The sequence below is a fragment of the Meles meles genome, chromosome 11, assembly GCF_922984935.1.
Source record: "Meles meles chromosome 11, mMelMel3.1 paternal haplotype, whole genome shotgun sequence".
In the NCBI taxonomy this organism is placed as follows: domain Eukaryota; kingdom Metazoa; phylum Chordata; class Mammalia; order Carnivora; family Mustelidae; genus Meles; species Meles meles.
In genome coordinates, this window is record NC_060076.1 from 1,252,336 (window position 1) to 1,272,344 (window position 20,009).

Sequence of the window (20,009 nt, forward strand, 5' to 3'; positions counted from 1 at the left end):
GGCCCGGGGAGGGGGCACAGCTCCCACAGACCGCTTTCCCCCATGCTGGCAGCGGGCCAAGGCGTTCCCAGTACCCTCCGCACCCACTGAAGTGCGCAAAGCTTCCTGAGTGTCCGTGTCCCTGTACGACCACTGGCCGGAGCAGAGTTGGAACGGGACCAGGAGGCCCTGTGGGTCCCGTGGCCTGTCAGAACCCACCCCAGACGGTGGCCTCTTCAGACTTTGGGACCTGTCCCAGAACTTCCTGTAAAGGAGGTTAATCTTTCAAAATCAAAGGGTCGTCGTATCTGTGACGTGCAGCTGCTAAAATTCTGTATTTCCTCTTTCTTGGTAACAGACGTTGGCCTTTTTTCTTTTTTTTTAAGATTTTATTTACCTGACAGAGAGATCACAAGCAGGCAGAGAGGCAGGCAGAGAGAGTGAGAGGGAAGCAGGCTCCCCGCTGAGCAGAGAGCCCGATGCGGGGCTCGATCCCAGGATCCTGGGATCATGACCTGAGCTGAAGGCAGAGGCTTCACCCACAGAGCCCCCGGGCGCCCCGGCCTTTTTTTCAGATGGGTGATGATGTGAGAGCCACACACGCACTGTCTCTTGTTGGCGAAACCACTTCTTGCTCTCAGGGTGTGCCTAGGGCGCTGGGGTAGCTGCGTGTCCAGTGTGGGAAGGTGCCACCAGGCACTTTTCCTGGACACTTATACGCGGTGACCTTCCCACAGCAGAGCCAGAGAGGCCCAGTCATTCCTCGTCCCCAGCCCGGCTGGTGACATTCCTCGCTCGTCCCCCGCGCGCACAGGGTGGTTGGGCCGCCCCACAGCAGCCCCTCGGCGGGGCTGTGCTGCCCCCTGGAGCTCGTGCTCCGCCCAGCGGGGCCGCCGAGCACCTTTCTCTCGCCCGTGTGTTCTCCTGCGTGGCACTGGCTTGTCTTGGCCCCAAGTCCCCTGTGACGTGTGCGTCACCGGCACCGTCCCCCAGCCTGCAGACCGTCTCTCTGCTCTCTTCACCTGGGTTTACACGGGACTTGTTCTTGATTTCATACGGTTTAGCAAATTGAACTTCAGTTAACTGTTAGCGTCTTTTTTTTTTTTTAAGCTCGTGTTTATGTATTAGAGCAGGGAGCGCACAAGCAGGGGGAGGGGCAGAGGGCGCTGAGCAGCTTGGCTGCATCCCAGACCCCACCCCGGCTGGGGTCATAACCCGAGCCGCCCAGGTCCCCCTTGCTGCCTAGCATCACGGGGGGACACAGATCAGATGCGGAGCGTGCGTGAGCCTGAGCTAGAGGAGGCTGCTGACCTGCCGTGAGCTCCAAGTGGCGGCTCCCCGAGCACACGCACCCGCTGCCTCCTTGTCTGTGTTTGCGCTGAGGCACGGCCTGCCAGGATGGAAAGGAGCGTCCCTGACACGTGTGTTCTCCCAGTATAGGCCACAGGGCAGGGGACTGTCCGAGGGGCCCACAAGGACATGGCGGGGCTGCTTGCTGCCGCTCGTTGGCATTTAGACAGGAAAAGCTCCAAAAGGCATGTGTTCAGATGTTAACCATTTTTAAGGGCATGGTTCTGTGGCGTCAGCTGCCCCCTTTGCCCATCTCCGGGACTTGGGTTCTCAGACTGGACCTCAGCCCCGTTGCACACCGTGCCCCTCCCCTCCTGCATCTGGGCGTGCGGCTCCTCGGGGGGCCTCCTGGGAGCTGGTCCTCAGGGCCTTTCGGTGCTGGGATCACCTCACGCGGCACCGTGTCCTCAAGGCGGTTCTGACGCTTTTCATGCTTAGAGCGGCGAATCCTGGTTCTCCCGTTGGCTGCCGGGAAAAAGGAGGACAGAAGCTTATTTGCCGGACGACAAGAACAAATCGGTGAGCGCTGTGGAGCGCGGCCCCGAGGGGCGTGCGTGTGCCCGGGCGTGGGGGTCGCCAGCGCGCGGGGTCCGGCTGCCACCCAGGCCCGGACGCCACAGGCGCTGCTTCCTGGCGGCTCTGTCTGCTGATGCTACTTTTCCCGATCGCGGCAGATCGTATGGGATGAAAAGAAGAACCGGTGGGTGGACATAAACGAGCCAGAGGAGGAGGTACGTCTGGGCCCCCGCTCCACGTGCCGTCCCGGTGGCTTCGGGTCTGCAGGCAGGGCTCTGAGCTGGCTTTCCCCTCCACAGAGGAAGGCTCTGCCACCCCCACCCATCTCGCTCCCCAAGGCTCCGCTCGCTGCGCCCCCTGGTCCTGGAGGGCCCCCGAGGGCCTCCGTGAACATGTTCTCTAGGAAAGCAGGTAACAGAGTCAGAGATTAGATTTGGATTGAGAACTTGCTTGTCCTCCAGACATGCCGGAGCCTAAGGGCTGGGTACAGGGCAGATGGCAGTCTGTCTGTCTGCGCGGGGGGTCCTAGTTTTCCTTGGGCGAGTCTGCAGGGGGGTCTCCCCACCGTCTCTAGAGCACAAGAGCCCTGCTCCGCAGCCCCCGAGCTGCTAGCGAGCAGCGCGGCTCTGGTAGCCTCGATGTGCAGAACGGGCACCGCCCCTGGGGTAGCAGCCGGGCTGTGCCACGTGGAGAGCTGCGTCCCGTCTGCTCCTCCCGCTCGGGGAAGGGGGACCCCGGGGGAACGGGGTGCTCTGGGGCGCTGACCCAAATCTGCCGCTTCTCCCGGCGCAGCTGGAGCCAGAGCACGCTACGTGGACGTGTTGAATCCCGGGGGGCCCCAGCGGAGCGAGCCGGCTCTGGCTCCTGCAGAGTTTTTCGCCCCCCTGGCCCCGCTCCCGATTCCTGCTCACGTGTTCGGACCAAACCCAGGTAGGCAGTGTGGGGCCTTCTGACCTCCGATCCCTTTCCTGAGCTGCTCTGGCTTTCATCTCCTGTGAGAAGAGGGACCCAGCCGGTGTGCAGAGAGCTGGGGCTCAGCTGCTCGTTCACGGACCCCCTTCCCTGTCCCCCGCGAGTGGGACTGTGGGAAACGACAGGCCGGGGGCGTTTTGAACGGAATGACAGCTTCCTGCGCTATCCCCTTCACAGATGCAGAGGAAGTCCCACCTGCAGGGGGGGCCGGCAGGGAAGGGCAGGCGCCTGCGGGCGGTCCGGCCAACGCAGAGCCCGCCTCGGAGCCCCAGGTGAGCAGGGCCACAGGCCCGGCAGGGGGGCGGGGAGGGTTTGCCCCACACCCTGCCGGGCAGATTGGCCCGACCTTTGTGTCAGGCCCATCGTGCACCTGGGGACCAAGTCCGTGTGTGTGGGAAGAGTCTTTGCCCTCTAGAGATGGGGAGTGTGACCGTGTGCACGAGGCCTCGTGGTTGTCTCACTGAGATCATAGTCGGAAACGTGGTTTTTAATTTTCGGAACTTGGGTGTGAAATCACGGAGAGTCTGGTGTCTGAGGAGGACAGTGGATTGTGAGCCTGGGTCCCCATTTAACGAGCTGTTTAACCCGTAAGGGGTTACATAATGTTTTGAAGTCTGTTTCCTGCTCGAGTTGGGATGACCAGGCCGTCGTGGGCCCGGGATCCGTGTTCCTTGGACATGGACGGCAGAGTGGTGGGCCCTGCATCTCAGAACGGCGGGGTGGGGGGTGGGATTCCATGTGGTTCCGCCCTGCGGGAGGGCTGCACGTCAGGGCTGCACGTCGTCTTCCTCCCGCAGGCGTTCAGCTCTGCGGCTTCGCTTGCTGGCCCCGAGCTCCCACCCGCCGGTGAGGACAGCTCCCGCGGAGGAGAGGTAAGGCCCTCCCGCCAAAAGGACCTGCCTGGAAGCCACGCCCGGCACGTCGCTCGTGTGCGCTGTCCACGTGGCTGCTTCCTTTAAAAGCGAGTCTTGACGAGTCGGAAGAGACAGTTGAGCAGCTTCTTAAAACCTGCCCAGTGTCACGTTCGCACAACAGACGGTCCCACTCGTCTGTGCAGAATCGCCCGGGGTCCCCACATCGAGCAGGGCTGGAGTGCACCTGCCCCCGGCTCTGCTCAGCACGGCCGGGCCGCCGAGGGCCCGCAGCTGGGGGTGTTTTCTCCCTAAAACCTGCCCCCGAAGGCAGGCCTCGTAAGCTAGCCCTGGCTCCTCTCCGTCCGGACTGTCCCGGTTCTGAGGGCGTCCTGCAGCTCTCGGGGTCACACGGACCGCTCGGAGCCGCGGCATGCATGCTGATTTTCTGTTTGTGTGTGTTTTGTGTGTGTTCCTGTAGCTTTCACGCTGTAGTTCACTGAGTTCATTGTCACGTGAAGTAAGCCAGCATTTTTATCAGGTACCTGTGCCTGGCGGTTCTCACTGGACACGCGTTGAACTGGGTCGCCTTTGTGTCCCCTCTGAGCGCACTGTGCTGGCTGGCCACCGTGCCCGTGTCACTAACGCGACCCGCTGCCTCCCCACCCGCCACACGCCGGAGGATGTAGTGTTCCTTTCTCCCTAGGTCCTCGGGGGGTCGGGAGCCGTCCTGATGCACAGAGGGGCACGTATACCCCGACGTGCCTAGTGAATGAGTGCGGTCTGTGAACTGTTCTTTCCGGATTGGTTTTTCCACGTGGCCGGCCTCCGGCGTGGCCTCACCGTGTGTGAGGGGGTGTCTGAAGCCCGCAGGGGGCAGGAGGGACTTCCGTTCTCTGACCAAGTGTGAGACGGCGTCCCGTAGGCCAGGCCGGGGGCGGCAGGAAGCTGCCCTCCGGCCAGTCTGGGCGGGAGATAAAGGAATGCGTCATCTTTCGTGTGTATCGTGGGACAGAGCTTCCGTTGGCTCAGTAGAAGGCTTCGGGTGACCTTTTTCGTTGCGCACTAAAGCACTGGCTTTCGTGGCCGGGCAGCGAGGCCTGAAGTCCTCAGAAGCGTCTGCCGACTGCCCCACGTCAGCACGAACGGGACCGCCGCACACTCCTTGTCCCTGCATGTTCTGGTTTCGAGGCATCTCTCTGCACGCTGCTTTACCTGTCCCCACTGTCCCTGGACCTTGGCGTAATTACGTCCAGGGCTGCGACCGGTGTCTCCGCCTGCGTCCGGGCTCCCTCAGAAGCACTGGGAGCGGGTCCCCAGGAGTGCGTCTGTTCGCGAGGGGAGCGCAGCGCTGTCGCGGCGGTGCTGACGCGGCCCTCTGTGGTTCTCAGGCTCCCGGCGACCGCCCCGGGGCAGCCGTGCCCTTCTACAGCGCCGCTCAGTTTGCACAGGTCAGTGCCCTCCTGGCCCCTGGCCCGCACCTGCTGACCTTCTCCCTTCCCGGTCGGCCTTTCCCGCTCCGGGCTCCCACGCTGGCCTGCCGGCTCGCTGCGCCGCGGGTCTGCGTCTGACTCCCGTGCACTGGCCCGGGCCCTCCTCACCTGCCCGCCCGTGTCCTGCGCTTGGGGGTTGTTGCTGAACGTTCCCTTTCGTTTCTCTACCTCTGCCTTCTCTCTTCTCCGTGCCCAGTTTTTGCCCGTAGCAGACATACGGCCGCCGGTTTGGGGAGAGCCAGGGCGGGGCGGTCCTGGCATTTAGGATGCAGACGCTCGCCTGAGCCCAGGTGGCCTGGTGCGGCCCGTTGTCCTCACTGCCCGGGGTGACCTGCGGCCTCTGCGCTGGCTGTCGTCCCCCTACCGGCCCGACCTCAGGGCTGCCGCGTCCCACCCAAGTTACGGCCTGGCCGCCGTGCACTGCTTGTCCCCGCCCGGACGTGCTTTCTTCCGGCCCGTTACCGCCAGCTTGTAGTCACTATTGACACGATTTGTTTGGCGCACATTCCAGCCGGGGCGGGCGAGGAGGCTCAGGTAAACACCAGCGCGCTGCCCGCAGGCTGTCCCGGCGGCCCCGCGACCGGCCTCCTCGCTTCGCCCCCTGGCCAAAGCGCGCACCTTTAAGAACGCCCGATTTGGTCCTGGCCTGGCCACTTACCAGGGGTTGCTGTGGGTCGGTGTAGACGGCCCCACCCGCCCGAGTCTCAGGGTGTCCCCGGGGTGGCCTCGGAGGCCGGGCACACGGGAGTCACTTCTTGTCTGCAGGCCCCGGCGCCCTCCGGAGGCTCCAGGACGGGGAGGATCGGCCAGAGGAAGTACCCGGCCTTGAGCTAGAAGAGTCCCCACCGTGGAATAGCATCTGGAACCCTGAAGCCATCATTCTGCTCCACCAAGAACTGGGAGGGATCGCCCGCAACGTCCCCGCGTCCCCGAAGGGGCACGCAGTGATGCCACGTGATCGAACCTGTTCCGCTGCCGTCTCTGAAGGGCGGCCGGAGGCAGGTGCGCAGCCCCCGGAAGGCGCTGGCTGGAGCGGGCGCTCTTGGCTCCTTCGTTCCCCAACGGTGATTGAAGGGTAAACTGTCCGTCCTGAAGAACGTCGTGCCGGGTGAGGCTGGAGGTGTCTTTGCTGCAGGAAGGATCTCGCTCTTGAGGAACCCAGGTGTCCCTGCAAACCTACCCGTGCTTTCCTGTCCCCCACCCCCACGGGGTCCTTTAAAATGCCGAGTGAAGAGGGAGCCCGGGGCCCGGGAGAGGCCCCACCGCCTTCCTGGCGGCCATGGGAGGTCCTTTCTGCATCAAAGTCCCCGAGGAGCCGTGGACTCGGTGGCAAGAATTCGGTCAGCTTTCGAGAGAGGCCCGAGTCGCTGAAGCGCATCTGCGCCCGGTGGCAAAGACGTTTCCAGCTGCTTTTGTGCCCCGTGCGGGCCAGGGGCCCGCTTCGCCCGTCCACGGGGGGCGGCCCTGTGGCTGTGCCCCCCGCGGACTGGCCCCCATCGGTCCACCGTACTGAAACGGTCACTGTGACAAGTTGGACGGGGCTTTCTCCAGTCTGACGAGACCCCTCGAGGGGCCGCGGTGCCCTCTGTCGCCGTTGGCGCTGTGCTCTGTCCTGACTGGTCTTCACGGTGCCGTCCAGTTGCCTTGCTTTCCCTCGCCTGGTTGCCGTCCTCTCGGGCTGGTGACATCTGGAAGAGAGGGCGGAACGGACCGTCGACAGGCGCGGAGTCCGAGGCTCTGTTCTTCCCGCACCAGATCCGCCGCTGGCGTGCGGCCCGGCAGCCGCGCGGACCCGCGGAGGGACCCTCCCCGCGCACTCTGAGCTCTACGGCTTCATCGACTGTTCAGAAAATTACTCTCTCGTTCTCGTTAGGTCTGAAGAGACTACAGAAGAGACTTAAGTATTTATAAGAATCAGTAGAAAATAATTTCTGTAGGTTCCCCCGGGGAGCGTAGTTCGCTTGGGGTTAAATCGAAGTGCAGAAATGGTCTAAGTGTGGAATCCGTGCAGGCCTCCCGTCTCCCCCGGCCCTGGGGCATCTGGGAAGGGCCGCGGGAGTTGTCCCGAGGGGTCGCCACGCGCACGTCTGGGCGCATTTGTTCACTTGGAGAGAGGCCAGGACTGGTCGACGGGGCAGCAGCCTCTTGTGTCCCTTGGTCGGCGCTCAGCGGGGGTCCTGGGACCCCAGACCCCCCTGGCGCCGCACCCCCGGCGCTCCGCCCGGCCTGCCCACTGCTGCCTGCACCGCTGCCAGCGACTTCTGATTCCAGACGCTCCCCGCGAGGCCAGGCGGGAGCCGCTATTTTTCCTAAATGCGAATTGTTACACTGCAAATTGGTAAATAAAGTATTTTGCGCTCGCAAGCGCTGTCTGTTTCCTTCTGCCTGGGTCACCGGGGGTGGGGGGGGTGGGGGGGGTGGGGGGACAAGGCCCCTGCCTGGGGGTGCGGGCTGGAGGGGCTTTCGTTGGGCACGGCTGGGTCCGCTGGGGAGCTCCCACCCCCAGCCCCTCGACAGCAGGTGGGGTGCGCCCCTTGGGGAGGCCTGCCCCAGTGTGTGTCCCCCCGCCCCCCGCCCAGGAAGCTGCGGGGTGGGGAAGGGGGACTGCTCCGCGCTCCCGGGCGCGCGCTGGGTCCTCCGGCCGCCAGGGGCCGCTGCGGGCACCGAGCCGGCCTTTCTCGACGCCCGTTGCCGGGGAGCGGCGCCGGGCCGCAGGGCGGGGGTGCGGGCGGCGCGTTGAGGTGGGTGCAGGGCGGTCCCAGGGCGGCGGCGCGGGTGCAGGGCCCGGGGTGGCCCCTGGGCGGGTATGCGGGGCGACCTCCGGGCAGGGGTGCGTGTCTGGAGCGCAGCGTGACCCCTGGGCGGGGGCGGGGGCGGGTACGCGGATCCGGGGCGCAGGGTGACCCCTGGGCGGGGATACGGGGCGCAGGTCCGAAGCGCGGAGTGACCCCTGGGCCGGGGCGGGGGCGCGAGTCCGGAGCGCGGGGCGACCGGGAACGGCGCGGGTGCGTGAGTCCAGGGCGTGGGGTGACCCTTTGCATGGGCGGGGACGCGTATCCAGGGCGCGGGGCGACCCCGGGGGGGGGGGGCGGGGGGCGCGAGTCCGGAGCGAGGGTCGATCCCTGGGCGGGGGCTGGGGACACGGGCCGGGGGCGGGGTCCTCCTGCTCTGCGGTCGTTGCCCTGGGGCCCCGCGGGCTCGCAGGTTCCGAGCCCCGGCCTGCGGCAGCGGCGACAACGCGGCGGGCGGACGGGGCCTCCCTGGGGGCGGGGTCTGCGGGAGGAGCGGCGGTGACGGGCACGCAGGTGAGGGAGGGTGCGGGGACCCCTTCCCGCGTCCGAGGCTGCTGGAACTGGCCTTGACGTTTGGGCTGTGGTTCTGCCCTGGTCCTCCCCCAGAGCCCCAGGAAGGCACAGTCCCTGCGGTGGCTTCCCGGGAGGAGGGGGCAGGCGACAGGACGGCCCCGGCCTGTCCCTGTCCCCCTGCACTGCAGTCCCGTGGGAGCAGTCACGTGGCACAGGGTCGTGGCTGTCCCAGGCTAATAGCTCGGTTTTCCTGTAGCTTCCTGTGGGGGACGGCAGGACTTCGGGCTTCCCAGCCATGGAGCAACGGGCCCTGCCCTCACCGGCCGGCCCTGGGCCTGAAGGGGAGCCCCCGCGCCTTGTCTCCTCCGCAGCTGCCCACCACGGTCTGGCCATGCATCCCTGACCCTGGGCTTTCCTGGCAGCCCAGAGCAGGAACTGTCCCCCGGTGGCGGGAGGGGGGTGCGGGCTGCCAGCGCCTGGGAGAGCCGGCCCCTGGACTATGCCATCCAGGTTAGCGGTCCTGGGCCGTTCAGGGGCGTCTCCCCCGCAGCCCGCTGCCCAGGGCCATCTGCAGCCTGAAGACAGAATGCTCAAGGGACAGCTCCCGAACACGGGCAAAGACGTCGCAGCCCACCCAGGGTCCCCACCTGCCAACGATGGTCAGGGCCCTGAGAGCCCAGTGTGCCCCCCGAAACTTCCAGCACAGATCAGCAACGAGGACCCACAAGCCAAGGCAACACCCTTCACCCCAAAGCCGCCGCCGAGGCCCCGGCTGGAGCGAGCTCTGTCCCTGGACGAGAAGGCGTGGAGGCGGCGGCGTTTTCCCAGCAGCCACGGGGACCTGGTGGCGTGTGGCGGGGCCAGCCCCTCTAGGGGCTCCTTGCAGGACGAGGTCCCCAGGCCCCCCGCCCACACTGACTCCCCCCACTGTCTGAGCGCCTCCTTGCAGGAGATCCCCACATCCCGCAGGGCCCAGGGCAGCGCGGGAGGGAGCCCTTCTTCATGGGGTCACTGTGTCTCCGGGATGATCAGCACTTCCCTGGACGTCCTGCACCGGGACGGGGCCTCAGCCCGGAGCCCCGCCAGGCTGCCCGCTGTGGACCAGAAGGTGGCCTCCGGTTCCCTGCGGCCGGCCGACCAGGTGGACTCGGGTCAGGCCCACCTCAAGGCCCGCCTGCCGAGCAGACTGTTCCGGGCCCACAGCAGCCTGGGCCCCGGCCGGCCCCCGAGCCCCCTGGCCTCTGAGGCCAGATCCTCCTTCAGCCTGCTGGCGCCCATCCGCGCCAAGGACGTCCGGACCAGGTAGGACCCGGGGGGCGGGGGGGTACTGCACGTTCGTGTGTGGCCTCCACGAGAAGCACGTGAAGGTTTTCTCACAAGACTGCAGTGTGTAGGTGTGGAGCTAACCCCCAGCTCCTTCCCAGAGGGTCACGCCTTCCAGAACTTTCCCTGTGTTTCAGCACCACTCAGGGCCGCGTGCCTACGAAACGTGGTTCAGAGGCGTGCGTGACCTTCTCCGCACAGCGCGGCATCGTTTGCTCGCCCTTGCGTGTGTCGGGACAGGCTCCTGGGGCTGTTGGCTGCGCGCCCCACTGGCCATCGGCTCCCATCGGCCCCACGACCGCGGAGGACGCTTGGTTTCCAGGCCTTGCGGGACCTGAGAAGCTAATGCATTTGGCCTTCGTTACAGCTTCCAAAGAACCTAGCCAGGCGCCCCCCCCCCCGCCGCTGGTGTGTCTCCTCTGCTCTGGGTCCCCGATCCTTCTGAGCCTGTCCAAGCCCACGAGTCTGGTCTTCTCCGGGGTCCTCAGCTGTGGGGCCCACGCTGCGGCCTGAACAGGCCTCCCGTGCCTCCGTGCCGGGCCTGGCTGCTGACCGCTCTCGACACTCCTACCACTTGGCCCGGGCCTCTGCTCCCGCCTGGGCTGGGCCGGTTGTTTGAAGCACACACAGGCCCCGACTTGGGGGTCCCCACGCCACCCCAGCAGGGCACCCGAGGCCCCGGCCCCGCTTCCCTCACCAGACTGCTCGCCACCGCCCCACCTGCTGCCTTCCCCCGTCCAGACCAGGCCGGCAGCCGCCCAGCCGGGCACAGAGCCCGCAGAAGGTGGGGCGGTCACTGTGCCGGTGTGGGCCACCTGTGACCCCAAAGCAGAAACCCTAAAACAACAGGACCGTGTTCCCTCCCCGTTCTGGAGCCAAGTCAGAGCCCACGGTGTCGCAGGGCCGCGCTCCTTCCGGAGGCTCCAGGGGAAGGTCCTTCCTGCTCTTCCAGCTCCCCGTGCCCCCGTGGCCCCCTGGCCTCTGCCCGCACGCGGTGCTCCGCCAGGGTCCGCCTCTCCTCTCACGGGGGTGCGGGTCGTTGACTCTAGCCCCCAAACAAAACCCGCGATGCTCTCGGGTGGCCGTCCTTCAGGAGCCACACCGCAACGCCCCCGTGGCCACAGAGGTCCCCCTGCGCGCGCTTGTCGTCGGGAAGCAGGGGGAGCTGGGGGCGAGCGCTGATGCGCCAGCCAGAACCGGGTCCGCCGCTAGGGCTCCGGGCAGCTGCGGTGACCGTGTGAGCACCACACGGTGCCGAGGACGGGACTGTCGTCTCAGAACCGGCTCCTCGGTTCCCCGTTCCAGACAAGCAGCAAACAGCAGGTTGTGGGGATCCCTCAGCCCAGATCCGCGTGCAAAGACCCCGTCTCCAGCCCCTCGGCGTGCCCTGGAGCGGGTGTGGGGTGCGCCGGGCCCCGGGAGCGGCTGCCCGCAGATGGGGGCAGCCACAGTTCACGTAAGGACGCTGGCGCTCAGATTTTGGGTCATTGTGCGTGTCACCAAACATGGGGTTTTCTTCCCAGCCATTCCTAAGTGTGAAGACCGCCCTTAGCTCTGGACTGGCCACAAAGGTGGGATGTGGCAGTTGGAGCGGACGCCCCGTGCTTAGGGTGACGCGGGCCACAGGCACCACCGTGGCTGACCCCACGGCCTAGGGGGTCCTGAGAGGACACCGTGCCCTCAGGCGCAGAGTGGGGGCCCCTGAGGCCAGGAGGCAGGGGCTCTTGGGGTGCCTGACTGCGGGGTGTGGCCACAGCCTGCCGGGCTCCCGGAGTGGGGCTGAGGCGGCACGGCCCCCGTCTGGGCACGATCGAGTGCGTGTCCTGCACGGCCCAGGGAGGATGTGGGAATCGCTCCTCTGGGCTCCTGAGACCCGCCTTCTGCTCGCAGCGGTCAGCCGGGGCTCGCGACCCTCGCCAGCGATCTGACTTTCTTCAAAGGAGCAGGTTTCTACTCACACGACTAAGGCGTGAGGTTTTCTTAGTGAGCTGGGGTGAAGAGTCATCAGAGGCTTGGAAAGCCCTCGGGGTGGCCGCTACAGACGCCGGGTTGGCTTCTCAAGGCCGCTGCAGAACGGGCCATCCGTGGGGAAGGCGTGGGGCCGGGCCGGCCGGTGCGAGGCCTGCGCTGCAGGCATGGGCAGAGCAGCGTGGGGGGCAGAAGCCAGGCGCGACGGGCTGTACCCGGTGGTCCACCCCAGTGTTCGGAGCCCACCAGACCATCTTCCCGCACCGCAGTGCCCAGCTGCCAGGCCTTGGCACAGAGCCGCCTTGGCCCCCACCCATCCCTGACAGACGGAACTGGGGCAGCCCTGCCAGCTGCCCCGGAAGGTGGAAAGAGCCCTCATTTGCACGCGGCCATCAAGGTGATGGCTGACGAGGGATGTTCTCGTGGACAGGTCAGGTACTCGCCCATCGTCGTGTCGCTGGAGTAGGGATAGGACCCACGGAGCTTGTCGGGGAGCATCTGTAGGAGAGGGGGAGGGAGTCTAGTCAGCGTCTGACACGGCCGGCCCTCAGGAGGTGATGAAGCTCCCCTCTGGGCACTGGGGGGACCCGCGGCCAGTGTCTGCAGCAGGTGGATGGCCCTAAAAGACCTAGGAGACAAACTGACCGAACCCTGGTGTGGCCATTGCCTGGGTGCTGATTCTGGGAGCATCCTGATCTCCAGCTGGGTTGGAAGAAGGTTCTGGAAGGGGATTTCCCAGCAAAAGGAGGACCCCAGACCGTTGGAGAAAGGCGGACACGTGAACACTGTGCAAGGAGTGAGAGGTTGCAGGGAGGCTGGTGTTGCACCCGTATGCGCGTGCTGGGCTTGTCCCTGTGTGCAGGAGAGAGCAGCCCAGTGGCCACAGTAGACAAGCATGTGAGCGCAGTTTTAGCACACTTCTGTGTGATCCGCCGGCCGAGGACGATCTGTTCATGGTTGAGAAACCCGGTCTGGTGTCTCCCGAGACATGAAAGTCACACATCAGAGCCCGCGGCCCCCGTGTCGGTCCAGCACCGCCCAGGCTTGCCCCCGAGAGCGGGCTCCGCGAGGCTGCTGTCCCCAGGGTCCGACGCAGCGGGAAGCACGCGTGCGCACGCTGTGCTCTGGAACCCTTGAAGCAGGCACGAGCGGTGGTTGTCGCGAGGGTGGACACGTCCCCTGTAGCTTTAAGGTCCCTGGAGGCCATGCTGAGGTGGAGAGCAGGCATCACCCTGGCTGCTGCTGTTCGGGGCAAAGAGCCCAGATGTCCCGCTCAAGTTGCTCGTCTGAGGACGTGATGGAAAAGTTGAACGCGTGCCGGTGTTTGTAGAATGGGGAACAGAAGGGTTTTCCGAGAGGGCAGTGGACCATCGCGCTGTGCCCCGTCGACCGCGGGCTCTCGGGAACCCCCAGCTCTGGGAGAGCCTCCCGAAAACGGTGGGGGCCCGAGGCGACAGGTGTGGCTGGGCGGTGTCCCCTGCACCTGGGTCCGTCTGTTCGGGTCCTCGACCCCTGGCTGCTCGCTCTCCACAGGAGCTACCTGGAGGGGAGTCTCCTGGCGAGCGGGGCCCTCATGGGGGCGGAGGAGCTGGCCCGGTACTTCCCGGACCGCCGCGTGGCCCTCTTCGTGGCCACCTGGAACATGCAGGGCCAGAAGGTAAGCCGCCTGCTCCCACGCGGGTTCTCTCCAGGGCTGCCGGCCGCACACGGTCTGCCTGGGCTCTCCCCAGCAGCCGGGGCGCCCGGAAGGCCCCGGCCTCACCCACCTGCCCACCGCCTGCTGGGGGAGGACGTGCTTTTCTGACACACGTGTTTGTGGGGGAGCTTGCGGCTCCCGGCAGACGGGCGGGGAACAGAGACCTCCCTGGGGTCCCCACCCCCACGCACAGCCTCCCCCCGCCGCCCCGTCCACACCCCACCGCCGGGCCGGCTGTGGCTGTCGGTGAGCCCGCGCCGCCGGGTCTGGTCCTTGTCACCTTGGGGTCACTTTGGGCTTCATTCCCTCGGTGCGGAGGGGACAGTGGAGACCTCCAGCCACTCTGCGGTGACGCCTGCTTTGTGTCCTGACCGCCAGTCGCCCGGGGCCAGACTGCACAAGCCAGAGGTCTGGCTCTCGCTTCGGGGGAGCCCCTTAGACCCCATGCTGGTGGCTTTCTCGCCAGCTCAGCCGTCTCTCCCTGGGACGACTCCTCACGGCAAGGACTGTCCTTGGGTTGGTGGTCTCCATCCCCTGTATGTGGGGTGCTCTGATTTCTGGGGGCCGGCCGTGGGCTTCCTGCACTGTGGGCGATCCTGGCACGCCCCTGGGTGCGGGGAAGGGCATGGTGGTTGTCACGGTGGCGTCACAGAAGGACCTTCACTCCACACCGCGGTGGCCCGGGCTGGCCGTGGGGGACGGGCACTGGGGAGGAGAAGGCAGGGCACCTCCTGCTCAGGGTTTGGCTGAGTAACCGGGAGTCCCGACAACACAGGTTCCGGAGGGAAACAGAAGTGATTCTCCCTCCCACTCAAGGAGGAGGCAGGTGCCCAGGCTGGCGGCCCCACTGTCCCTGGGACACCACCGGGCCTGTCCAGGGGATGCCACTCTTGTCCAGGGCCCCCGAGGGCTCGGAGGCTACGCACATCCAGCCATGGGGCGGAGTGCTCACGTCCGGGGCCATGGCACCCCAGCCCGGGTGGCGCCGCCTCCCCACCCAGGGCACATCTGGTGTGCGGGGCACAGAGGCGGCCTGGCGGTGACCAGCTGCGGTGGAGGGAGGCCTGCGCCTGCCTGGATGCATCGCACAGGCCATGCTGGTCCCCGGGCTGTGGGAGAGACTGGGCCGCTGGCTCCGCGGGAGCCCCTTGCTACACACGGTTCCCTGCAGGAGCTGCCCGCGAACCTGGACGAGCTCCTGCTGCCTGCCGAGGCCGACTACGCCCAGGACCTGTACGTCATCGGGGTCCAGGAGGGCTGCTCCGACAGGTAGGAAGCACCCCTGCCCCACGTCTGCCCAGCCCGTCAGCCCCGTGGGTCCCTGGGAACGGCGCTGAGGTCGGCCTTCGGGGCCAGGGCTGCCCGCCAGAGCCACCTCCGGGCCCGTGAGCAGCTCCGAGAGCTGAGAATAAACAAGCTTCGCTTGCTGACGCACCGCTGACGGAGAGGCCGCGAAGAGCAGCGCGGCCCCGGCTGCAGTCCGACCCCTGCGTGGGCTCTTAGGTCTGCAGCGTCCCGGCACTCGGGTCCCCACCCCCCCAGCCGCAGGAGGCCCGCCGCGTGCAGGTGCCCTCGACCTAGGGGAAGGGGCTGGGCTCCAGGCCCCCAGAGTAGCCGGAGAGCATGGGCCTGGGACCAGTACTGGAGATGGGCAAGGCCGCCCGGGGCCCTTGTGTTGCTTGTCCATCCGCCACTCGCCCTGCAGGACACAGCCAGACAGCGGGGCTCTCTGGGCTGCAGGGTGAGGGGCAGCGGGGCTGGAGGTTCCAGCCCCCCTTCCCAGGCTGTCCTGGCCTCCGTCCACAGGCGGGAGTGGGAGACGCGCCTGCAGGAGACGCTGGGCCCCCGCTACGTGACGCTGTACTCGGCGGCGCACGGGGCGCTCTACATGTCCGTGCTCATCCGCAGGGACCTCATCTGGTTCTGCTCAGGTAGGCTGTGCTCTGCGCCGCCACCCGGGGCAGCCCTGGCCGCAGGGCGAGCAGGGCGGCCTTGTCACCCCTCTGTCCCGCAGAGGTGGAGAGCTCCACGGTGACCACACGCATCGTCTCTCACATCAAGACCAAGGGGGCCCTGGGCGTCAGCTTCACCTTCTTCGGCACCTCCCTCCTCTTCATCACGTCGCACTTCACCTGTAAGTCCCCGGCGTGCGGGACATCGCTCCCTGTCGCCGCCGGGAGGGGTCCGGAAGCCAGAGGCCCCGCTACCTGTAACGGTATCGTCCCGTCGGGCTCGGCTCCATGGTGGGCGCCAGGGAGGAGGCCGTGGGGCGGACGCGGAGAGCACCGCGGTACAGCGGCTGGGGGGCAGTGAGCACACGGGTGTCGCCTGTGTCCGCGAGCCCCTGCAGAGGCCCCCACGCTCTGTTCTCCCAGCTGGCGACGGGAAGGTGAGCGAGCGGCTGCTGGACTACAGCAGAACCGTCCAGGGCCTGGCCTTGCCCAAGAGCGTACCCGACACCAGCCCCTACCGCTCCGACGCCGGTGAGCTCCCCTCCGCGTGCTTCTGCCTTGTTCTCTGGGTAGTTCAGTGAGAGAAGACTTTGGGAGCTTTTAAGAATCAAGGTCAGAAAAGTCTAGAAAGTCACCAGGTAACAGGAAAAAGTCCGCTCTGAGGCCTGGTGCCGGGCTCCTCACGAGCCGGGGTGGTCAGCCGGTGCGGCGGCTGGCGTTCACCGGGAGCCCGGACTCACCAGCCCTGCTCTGCACCCCCACTCCCACAGGCCCTCCTGCCTCCCGGCTGCCCCACAGGGGGGCAGCGCCCTGGCGGAGGCAGCGTGCGTGGGAAGTGTGGGCTCCTGTGAGCACGGGCCGTCACGCGGTCCCCGGATGGCCGTTGCTGTGGGAAATGAGGATCGTGAACCCGACTGTAGACCCGAGAGGCCGCGGGGCACTCCCCCCAAGACTGGGGCGGCAGCGCCTTCCCTGGGGAGTCCTTGCCTGTGGCTCCGGCGGGACACCAACCAGACCAGGCCCCGTCGCTAAGGCGTGGTGAGCGCGGGGAGGGCCGGGCTCACGTGCTTTCCCGTTTGGCCAGCGGATGTCACCACCCGGTTCGATGGGGTGTTCTGGTTTGGAGACTTCAACTTCCGTCTGAGCGGCGGGCGCGTGGCCGTGGAGGCCATCCTGAAGCAGGACCTGGGGGAGAAGGTGTCGGCCCTGCTCCGGCATGACCAGCTCACCCAGGAGATGAAGAAAGGTGAGGGCCAGTGGGTGGGGCTCCCCGCCCCCGAGAAGCACGGCCTGCGGGGTTGACGCGGGGCTGACGCGGGGCTGGGACTGTTCCAGGGTCCATCTTCAAGGGTTTCCAGGAGCCGGACATCCACTTCCTTCCGTCATACAAGTTCGACATCGGGAAAGACTCCTACGACACCACCTCCAAGCAGAGGACCCCCTCCTACACGGTGAGCAGCCCCCTGGGGCCGGCCCGGCTCTACGGCTGAGGTCTGGGGCCGCTCGCGCTGGCGAACCGGAGGCTGCGGACCGAGGCGGGGTGTGCGAGCAGCGCCCTGGGGGCTGCAGGGCCTGCAGGGTGCGGTCAGCCTTGGGCCTGAGCTGCTCCAGGCCAGTGACCACAGCTCTCAGAGGCTGCTGGGGCTGGGGGCGGTGCCCTCCGACGGAAGCCCTTGCGGGGGTCGGCTGCCGGTCCCCGGACAGCGAGGCACGTGCCGCATGCTATCACCGGGCCGAGCTGTTTGTGGCGGGACCCCCGCGGTTGGCTCCGGGGCTCAGGCCTGAAGCCACTGCCTCGGCCTGGTCCGCACCCAGTGCCCACACGCCGGTCAGTGCCCGGGGCTCGGGGGAGGGACTCCAGAGGGCAGAGTCTGACACAGGGACAGGCAGGCAGGCCAAGAAACCAGGGGGCATCGGGGCCCCCGTCTGTGGGCTCTTTTCTACAGGACCGGGTTATGTACAAGAGCCGCCACAAGGGTGACATCTGTCCCGTCAAGTACTCCTCCTGCCCAGGCATCAAGACATCTGACCACCGCCCCGTGTACGGCCTGTTCCGGGTCAAAGTGAGGCCGGGGAGAGACAAGTCAGTACCCCGGCCACATGTCCTCACGTGTCCCGCTCTCAGGGCCCGGGGCAGGGGGAGGGAAATGGCATTCCTGATCTGAAGTGGCTGTCACACAGGTGACACGCCCGGGGTCGGGGCTGGCCGGCTCTTCCTGATGTGTGCAGCAGGCCGGGCCCGGGCCGCGGAGGGGTTTCTTGTCGCAGACGGTGGCCACGCTGCAGTGGGCGGCCGGTCCCAGTGGCCCACAGGGAACAGGCGTCGGAGTCGGCCTCCCGGAGGCTAAGGAGACCCCGGGCCCTCCCAGCTGACGCCCTTTCTTCCGCAGCATCCCGCTAGCTGCCGGCAAGTTTGACAGAGAACTCTACGTGCTAGGAATCAAAAGACGCATTTCCAGAGAGATCCAGAGGCAGCAGGCGCTGAAGGGTCAGCACTCGAGCAGCATCTGCACCGTCTCCTGAGGGCACCCGAGGACCCTCGCCACCCACGTGGGAGGTTGCTTGACCAAAAGCCCCTAAAAAGACAGGGAGTGCTGTGTGGGATTTCTCCTGCTTCTGGGCAGCGGACGGACCCATGCTCGAGGCTGACCTGCTTCCTTACCAAGAACCCCACGGGGAGGCCAGAGACCGGCCAGGTGGTACCACGGTGCCGGTGCCCGGAATGGAACCAGCCACGCTCCTTGACAGCATGGCCCGCATCAGGCCCCACGCCGGCCACGCCCCATGCGTGGTCCCTCGGGGCAGGTGTCCAGGTGGGTTGGGGTGGGGCCTGGAGCACTCGCTCCCCCATAGCTGCTGTTGGTAGCGCGAACTGGGAGGTGCCCTTCTGTCTGAGCACAGGGGTCCTGGTACTGAAGCGGGTGAGCTGCTTGGGGTCTCCGTCCCACCGGTGCTCGAGGACAAAGCCGAGGCCCGGCTGGACAGGCCAGAGCCAGCTGACTTCCGAGGAGGGAGCGCGCTCCCACGGCCCCACTGGGACAAGAAGGCCTGGCCTGTTTCTGGGCCGCCTCTGGTCTTCCGGGGGCTGGCCGGGCCCCTCCAGCCATGAAACCGTTTCCCTGCCCTCTTCTGCTTTTGGTGACTTCAGACCATTTGCATACATCTCATTAGCCTCAGATAGCGTTAACAAAGCTTCGGGTGTCCCCACCACATTCCAGATCTCTTCTTTCTTCTGGGGCTGAGCCTGTGATCACCCACAATGGCTCCTAAAGGTAGCCTCTGTATGTGGGAAGACCAAGGGGCACTTGATCTAGTTTTAAATTATTTATTTTTCCATATTTATATTTTTAAATAAATCCATATATTAAATCTTAAATTCTTTCTGGCCGAAGACTGAGTCCTAGAGAGAGCTCATCTGTACGCTCCGCCCATTCTCCTGATGTCCCGGAGAACAAGGTCGTCCAACGGCAGGTCTGGCACACGCTGCGCCCAGCTGCCACCCCGACTGTGGGGCTGGCAGGAAAGGGGCTTTTAAGGGAGAAGGGGACACCCCAGACCTGAGCAGAGGAAACAAGGCCCCTTCCGAAGGAGAGTGTACCTGCTTCTGAGCGCCCACTTCCACAGCACGGAGCCAGGCACAGCCGGTCTGACACAGGGGAAGGTCTGTTCGTGAGACGGTCCAGTCAACCCCGTCGGACCTGAAACTTGTCTGTCTGTATAAAATTATGCTCAAAGAAACGTGCTGTTGAGTTTTGAATTGTGAACTGAAAACGTCTGTTGCAGATTCTCTTGTGGTGAGAGGCCTGCAGAGGCCTTTTCATGCACCTTCCTGGGTACCGTCCTGACGATGGGACCGAGCGATGATGGTGTGATGTGTAGGCGTCTGGCCTGAGACAGGGCTTCGTGTTTTGGGGGATCAGGACACAGAGAGGTCATGGGTCCCGAGTCAGGAAACTCGCTTAAGAGCAGCCAGGAGATCTGAGAGGTACAGGTTTCACTTGGAAAGTCAGGTTAAGATTCCGACAAACGCAGAGAATGCGGGCCAGTCTCTGAAAACCAGCTTCAGAGAGTCGGAAAGCACGAGCAGGAAGGGGGTTCTCATGCCCCGGCTCTCGTGGCCTCCCTGCGCTCTGCTCACGCCAAGCCTCCCTTGGGCACCTGCTGAGCCTGCGGCAGCCACCCTGAAAGCCACGTTGAGGGGGGGCGTGACCACGTGCCGAGGAGGGCAGAGGGGCCCAGCCGAGACGGGGTCAGGGAAGGAGTCAGCAGGAAGGCAGGACAGGTGGCTTGGCACCAGCTTCCAGATGCCTGGGCAGCAGCCAGATGTGGTCAGAGGCTCAAGTCCAGCTGCACGGGTGCTCCGGCCGGGCCCGACACCCACCTGGGCCTCGGGTGTTCCCAGGCTCTGCCCTCCACCTCCCTTGGGTAACCACAGAACAGCACAGTCCACGCTGCTGTGCACCTGCCCTCCGACTCAGGCTCGTCTCCCTCGGCCCCACCCCAGTGGGCACAGAGCCTGGCATCTCCCCCTCCCCAATGTAGTCACCGGCGCACGTGCTGGAAAAGCATGGAAACAGGACGGCGGCCCCAGCAAAGTGGATTAA

General features: G+C 66.0%; 2 protein-coding genes across 22 annotated transcripts in view; both read left to right on the top strand.

The window, feature by feature from the left end:
* The window catches only part of SEC16A (SEC16 homolog A, endoplasmic reticulum export factor), a 33,483-nt gene extending 25,958 nt beyond the window's left edge, over nucleotides 1–7,525 (top strand). For 11 of the 15 annotated variants that reach the window (XM_046023898.1, XM_046023900.1, XM_046023899.1 and 8 more), the window contains 9 exons: nucleotides 1,768–1,848; nucleotides 2,004–2,060; nucleotides 2,145–2,256; nucleotides 2,638–2,775; nucleotides 2,995–3,089; nucleotides 3,615–3,689; nucleotides 4,150–4,209; nucleotides 5,060–5,119; nucleotides 5,927–7,525. In XM_046023898.1, coding sequence (XP_045879854.1) covers nucleotides 1,768–1,848; nucleotides 2,004–2,060; nucleotides 2,145–2,256; nucleotides 2,638–2,775; nucleotides 2,995–3,089; nucleotides 3,615–3,689; nucleotides 4,150–4,209; nucleotides 5,060–5,119; nucleotides 5,927–5,995 — 747 coding nt within the window. In that variant the 3' untranslated portion in view covers nucleotides 5,996–7,525. The remainder of the gene's footprint in view (nucleotides 1–1,767; nucleotides 1,849–2,003; nucleotides 2,061–2,144; nucleotides 2,257–2,637; nucleotides 2,776–2,994; nucleotides 3,090–3,614; nucleotides 3,690–4,149; nucleotides 4,210–5,059; nucleotides 5,120–5,926) is intronic. The other 4 variants (XM_046023904.1, XM_046023910.1, XM_046023912.1 and 1 more) reach the window with 2 other exon arrangements.
* Nucleotides 7,526–7,828: 303 nt separating this feature from the next.
* On the top strand, nucleotides 7,829–19,143 carry INPP5E (inositol polyphosphate-5-phosphatase E). Of its 7 annotated transcripts, none has more exons than XM_046023883.1 (11): nucleotides 7,829–7,902; nucleotides 8,723–9,768; nucleotides 13,291–13,414; nucleotides 14,625–14,722; nucleotides 15,260–15,384; nucleotides 15,468–15,587; nucleotides 15,829–15,936; nucleotides 16,490–16,651; nucleotides 16,741–16,856; nucleotides 17,352–17,488; nucleotides 17,796–19,143. In XM_046023883.1, the coding sequence occupies exons 2-11, from the start codon at nucleotides 8,966–8,968 to the stop codon at nucleotides 17,926–17,928; spliced, it is 1,926 nt and encodes a 641-aa protein (XP_045879839.1). In that variant the 5' UTR covers nucleotides 7,829–7,902; nucleotides 8,723–8,965; the 3' UTR covers nucleotides 17,929–19,143. The 7 variants fall into 7 exon arrangements, 5 of the variants coding, with proteins under 5 accessions (XP_045879839.1, XP_045879841.1, XP_045879842.1 ...); XM_046023885.1 differs by having other exon boundaries at nucleotides 7,890–7,965; XM_046023886.1 differs by lacking the exon at nucleotides 7,829–7,902 and adding an exon at nucleotides 7,918–7,991.
* The last annotated feature ends 866 nt before the right edge of the window (nucleotides 19,144–20,009 follow it).